This window comes from Hylobates moloch, unplaced genomic scaffold (genome assembly GCF_009828535.3).
Source record: "Hylobates moloch isolate HMO894 unplaced genomic scaffold, HMol_V3 SCAFFOLD_13, whole genome shotgun sequence".
Taxonomy (NCBI): domain Eukaryota; kingdom Metazoa; phylum Chordata; class Mammalia; order Primates; family Hylobatidae; genus Hylobates; species Hylobates moloch.
In genome coordinates, this window is record NW_026652288.1 from 71,292,541 (window position 1) to 71,298,540 (window position 6,000).

Genomic DNA, 6,000 nt, shown 5'->3' on the forward strand with positions numbered 1-6,000 from the left:
TCACAGAAACAAAATTTAATGAGTGCCTGTATCTGAAATCTCTTACTCAGGATTTATTGATAGTTCTTTTTCTTTTTTTGTTTTTTTTTTTTTTGAGACAGAGTCTCGCTCTGTCGCCCAGGCTGGAGTGCAGTGGCACGATCTCTGCTCACTGCAAGCTCCGCCTCCGGGTTCACACCATTCTCCTGCCTCAGCCTCTCAAGTAGCTGGGACTACAGGTACCCACCACCACACCCGGCTAATTTTTTGTATTTTTAGTAGAGATGGGATTTCACCATGTTAGCCAGGATGGTCTTCATCTCCTGACTTCGTGATCCACCTGTCTTGGCCTCCCAAAGTGCTGGGATTATAGGCATGAGCCACCGGGCCCGGCCAATAATTCTTGAATATTAATAGTTTATTGAAATTTGTAGGCAAATTTAGGGGAGATCAAAGGACTGCTCTTCAGCCTGGGAAAGACATAGCTTTTCTTTCTGTATTTTGACTTGTTATTTTTGATCAAAAAACATGTTATACCAATTTAAAACGCTTCTCCCCTTTCCTCCAGTGATAAATGCTGCTCATTCTTTCTACAATGGAACAACAACCCTACCAATATCAGATGAAGATAGAACCCCACGGAAAAGAATTAGCAAAACGTTAAATATGACCACAAGTCCTGAAGAGAAAAGAAAAATCATTGGGGATACTTTTGTTAAGGTACCTTTGTTTTTAATATCCTCAACATATACTATTTTTGATGTGAATCTTAGTATTTGTTTTTCCTTGTCACTATATCAAATAACCAAATTTGCTAATTTTATCCTTTTTCTTACGTGGCTGAGAGTTTTATTGTGTATTGTCATTATATTGACCAGTAGAAACTGTTTTATGTTTTTTTTTGTTGTTTTTTTTGTTTTGTTTTGTTTGTTTTTTTTGTTTGTTTTTTTTTTGAGACAAAGTCTCGCTGTGTCACCAGGCTGGGCTGGAGTGCAGTGGCACAATCTCAGCTCACTGCAACCTCTGCCTCCTGGGTTCAAGTGATTCTCCTGCCTCAGCCTCCTGAGTAGCTGGGACTACAGGGATGCACCATCATGCCCAGCTAATTTTTGTACTTTTAGTAGAGATGGGGGTTTCACCATGTTGGCCAGGATGGTCCTGATCTCCTGACCTCGTGATCCGCCCGCCTCAACCTCTCCAACTTCTGGGATTACAGGTGTGAGCCACCACGCCCAGCCAACTGTTTTATGTTTTAATAAACATGTTTGCTTACATTGTCAGGTTGTTATTTTAACTCTTTAAGAATAGATGTCTTCAGCTGATCATAGACTTTAATTCATTGGTTATCTCAATGGCTAATTTCAAGCTCTTGAGTGGAATGTTCACATACCTTTGTTTTTTTTTTTTTTGGAGGTGGAGTTTTGTTCTTGTCACCAAGGCTGGAGTACAATGGAGCGATCTTGGCTTTCTGCAGCTTTCGCCTGCTGGGTTCAAGCGATTCTCCTGCCTCAGCCTCCCGAGTAGCTAGGATTACAGGCATGCACCACCATGTCCAGCAAATTTTTTTTTTTTTTTTTTTGAGATAGAGTCTCACTCTGCTGCCCAGGCTGGAGTGCAGTGGTGCAATCTTGGCTCACTGCAAACTTCGCCTCCAGGGTTCAAGTGATTCTCCTGCCTCAACCTCCTGAGTAGCTGGGATTACAGGTGTGTGCCACCATGCCCGGCTGATTTTTGTATTTTTAGTAGAGACAGGGTTTCACCATGTTGGTCAGGCTGGTCTCAAACTCCTGACCTCGTGATCCGCCTGCCTTGCCTCCCAAAGTGCTGGGATTACAGGCGTGAGCCACCATGCCTGGCCACTAATTTTGTATATTTAGTAGAGACGGGGTTTCATCATGTTGGCCAGGCTGGTCTTGAACTCCTGGCCTCAAGTGATCCACCCCACTCAGCCTCCCAAAGTGCTGGGATTATGGGCGTGAGCCACTGTGCTCGGCCTGATGTACCTTTTTGAATCATGTTAAAGGACATGTTCATAAAGGAGTTTATTTTGGGGGTTGGTGGATTTTATTTTCTGGTCAGTATTTCTAAAGGATTCCAAGAGATTTAGCTGAAAGTATAAACTTTTGCTTTAAAACAAAGTTATCTCTTACAAGGCTGTTTTACTCCTGTTGATTATAGATTGCCAATGAAGTAATTGGAGAAATGAACTTGAAACCAGAGGAGGTTTTCCTTGCCCAAGGTACTTTACGGCCTGATCTAATTGAAAGTGCATCCCTTGTTGCAAGTGGCAAAGCTGAACTCATCAAAACCCATCACAATGACACAGAGCTCATCAGAAAGTTGAGAGAGGAGGTAAAAGTTTATGAGAACTTTTTCATAAAGTAGATACATGGAAATTCTTCCATTCTTCCCTCCTCTTCCCTCCTAACATTCACAGAATTGCACAACCATCACCACATCTAATTTTAGAACATTTTCATTACCCTAAAAAGGAACCTTATACCCATTAGCAGTCACTCCTCGTTCTACCTGTTCTTGTCATTGTCATCCTGCCCCCACCCCCCAGCTCCTCCTTTCCTCCTTTCTTGCCAGCCCTAGGCAATTACCAACCACTAATTTATTTTCTGTCTCTATAGATTTGCTTATTTTGGGCATTTTATATAAATGGAATTGTACAATATGTGGTCTTTTATGACTGGCTTCTTTTACTTACCATAATGTTTTCAAGGTTCATCCATGTTGCTGCATGTATCAGAACTTTATTCCTGTTTATTGCCAGATAATATTCCATCTTATGGGTATAATGCATTGTATTTATCCTTTGATCAGCTGATAGGCTTTTGGGTTATTTCCACTTTTTGGCTGTCATAAGTAATGCTGCTATGAATATTGGTCATAAGTTTTTGTGGACATGTGTTTTTATTTCTTTTGGTATACGCCTGGGAGTAGAATTGCCAGGTCTTAAGGTTTAACATTTTGATGAATTACCAAACTATTACTTAAAATGATGATACAATTTTACATTCCCACTAGCAATCTATGAGATTCAAATTTTTCCACATCCTCACCAAGACTTGTTGTTATCTCTTTTCTTATTGTAAAAAACACATAACAAAGTTTACCATCTTAACCCTGATTTTTCTTTTTTTTTTTTTGAGACAGAGTCTCACTCTATTGCCCAGGCTGGAGAGCAGTCACGCGACCTCTGCTCACTGCAACCTCTGCCTCCCAGTTCAAGCGATTCTGCTGCCTCAGCCTCCCAAGTAGCTGGGATTACAGGCATGCGCCACGAGGCCCGGCTAATTTTGTATTTTTAGTAGAGATGGGGTTTCACTATGTTGGCCAGGCTGGTCTTCAACTCCTGACCTCAGGTGATCCGCCCGCCTCTGCCTCCCAAAGTGCTGGGATTACAGGTATGAGCCACTGCGTCCAGCCTCATCTTAACTATTTTTAAGTATACAGTTCAGTAGCATTAGGTGTATTCGCATTGTTGTAAAACAGATCTTCAGAACTTTTCATCTTGCAAAACAAACTCTATACCCGTTAAAAAACAACTCTTCCTTTTTTCTGGCCCCCACCCTCTGGTAACCACCATTCTGCTTTCTGTTTCTGTGTTTCACTATAAATACCTCATATAGGTAGAATCATACAGTAGTGCCTTTTTGTGACTTGCTTATTTCACTTAGCGTAATGTCCTTAAGGTTCATTCATGTTGTAGCATGTGACAGAATTTCCTTCTTTTTTAAGACTGAAAAATGGGCCAGGCACAGTGGCTCATGCCTAGTGCTTTGGGAGGCTGAGGCAGGTGGATCACTTGGGGTCAGGAGTTCGAGACCAGCCTATTCAACATGATGAAACCCAGTCTTTACTAAGAATACAAAAATTAGCCAGGCATGGTGGTGGGCATCTATAATGCCAGTTCCTTGGGAGGCTGAGGCAGGAGAATCGCTTGAACCCTGGAGGTGGAGGTTGCAATGAGCCAAGACTGCCATTGCACTCTAGCCTGGGCAACAAGAACAAAACTCCATCTCAAAACAAACAAACAAAAAAACAGACGGAGCAATGTACTACTATATGTATATACCACATTTTACCTATCCATTTTTGTTTATCTTTCGGATATATGCCCAGAATTGGGATTGCTGGATCATATGGTAGTTCTCTATTTAATTTTTTTGAGGAAGCTTTTGTCCATAGCAATTGCACCATTTTACAATCTAACCAAAAGTACATAATGACTCCAGTTTTTCCAAATGCTTACAATTTGTTATTTTTTTATGGTTGTATTATCTGATTTTTAAAAATTTTAGTCATCTGGCCCAGCACAGTGGCTCACACCTATAATCCCAGCACTCTGGGAGGCTAGGCAGGTGGATCACTTGAAGCCAGAAATTTGAGACCAGTCTGGCCAACATGGTGAAACCCTCTCTCTACTAAAAATACAAAAAAACTAGCCAGGTTTGGTGGTGCATGCCTGTAGTCCCAGCTACTCTGGAGGCTGAGGCAGGAGAATTGCTTGAACCTGGGAGGCAGAGGTTGCAATGAGCCAAGATTGTGCCACTGCACTCCGGCCTGAGCGACAGAGCAAGACTCTGTCTTAAAAAAAAAAGTAAATAAAAATGTTAGTCATCCTAGTGTGTATGAAGTGGTGTGTTTCGTTTTGATTTGCATTTCCCTACTAGCTAATGATGTTGAGCAGTTTTTCATGTTCTTGCTTATTGGCCATTTGTGTATCTTGGAGAAATGTCTATTCATATCCTTTGCTCCTTTTTTTAAAAAAAAATTTTAAGTTTGAGGGTGTAAGTGTAGGTTTGTTACATAGGTAAACTTGTGTCATAGGGGTTTGTTATAAAGATTATTTCATCACCCAGGTATTAGGCCTAGTACCCATTAGCTTTGCTTATTTTTAAATTGACTTATTTATCTTTTTATTATTGGGTTGTAAATGTTGTTTATATATTCTGGTTACAAGTCTTTTATCAGATATATGATTTGCAAATGTTTTCTCTAGTTCTGTGAGTTGTCTTTTCATTTTCTCAATGATAACATTTGGAGAATTATAATTTTGGAACACTAGTATATTTTCTAGTTGCTTTGTATTCTAATGAGAACTAGATCAGAGATGATGGATTGGTTTACCCTGATTTATTTATATTTAAAAAGTTTATGTTTAAAATGTACTTCGAAGAGAAATAATACCACTAAAATATTCATCTAATTCCTTATAGGCACTTAGGAGCAAATACTTTAAAAGATGCATTTTTAATAATAATCTGTTAGTCTAAGAAAAGTGGTAACAGGAAAAGCCAATAATTTATTACGCTTTGTTTTCCATGTCATCTTGGTTACTAGTTTATATTGGTTGGCTTCTTTCCTCCCTGTAGGGAAAAGTAATAGAACCTCTGAAAGATTTTCATAAAGATGAAGTGAGAATTTTGGGCAGAGAACTTGGACTTCCAGAAGAGTTAGTTTCCAGGCATCCATTTCCAGGTAAAAATTAGAATTGAATTTTGTTTGATTCATCTTTAGACCTTCATGTTGAAGAAAAATCAATTCAGACAATTCTGAAATAATCTGTCATCTCAGGGAATATGTAACATGAGAGAAAGGAAAGGATGGTTAGGGAATAATTGAAATCTTTTGAGTATCTACTGTATTTACTTCATTTTATTAAATACTCATTTTCCATTGTATCTGCATTTAAGTGTTACATTATCCTTGGGAGTCTGGCGTCTGATGTTGCCATCAGATGAGAAAACCAAGACATAAAGATAGTTTAATAATATTGCCACACAGTCCTAGTAGTAGAGCTAGGATTTGTTATATTATTTGTACCATACCATACTGCATTCCATGGAAGATGTGAGGATTTAAACTTAGCTCTTTAAAATCCTTGTCCTGTGTCTGACTTGTTTGAATGGATGAACCACTTATTCTGTGCAGAGAATTCTTGGCACAATGTAACTAATTCCTGAACAAATAATACTTCATTTGCTGTCATATAGAAAAAAATTAGAGGTG

At 39.3% G+C, this 6,000-nt stretch overlaps 1 protein-coding gene across 1 annotated transcript in view; it reads left to right on the forward strand.

The window, feature by feature from the left end:
- The window catches only part of GMPS (guanine monophosphate synthase), a 101,591-nt gene that overhangs the window by 40,419 nt on the left and 55,172 nt on the right, over nucleotides 1–6,000 (forward strand). Inside the window, exons 8-10 of the mRNA XM_032172036.3 lie at nucleotides 548–699; nucleotides 2,158–2,331; nucleotides 5,364–5,469. Coding sequence (XP_032027927.2) covers nucleotides 548–699; nucleotides 2,158–2,331; nucleotides 5,364–5,469 — 432 coding nt within the window. The remainder of the gene's footprint in view (nucleotides 1–547; nucleotides 700–2,157; nucleotides 2,332–5,363; nucleotides 5,470–6,000) is intronic.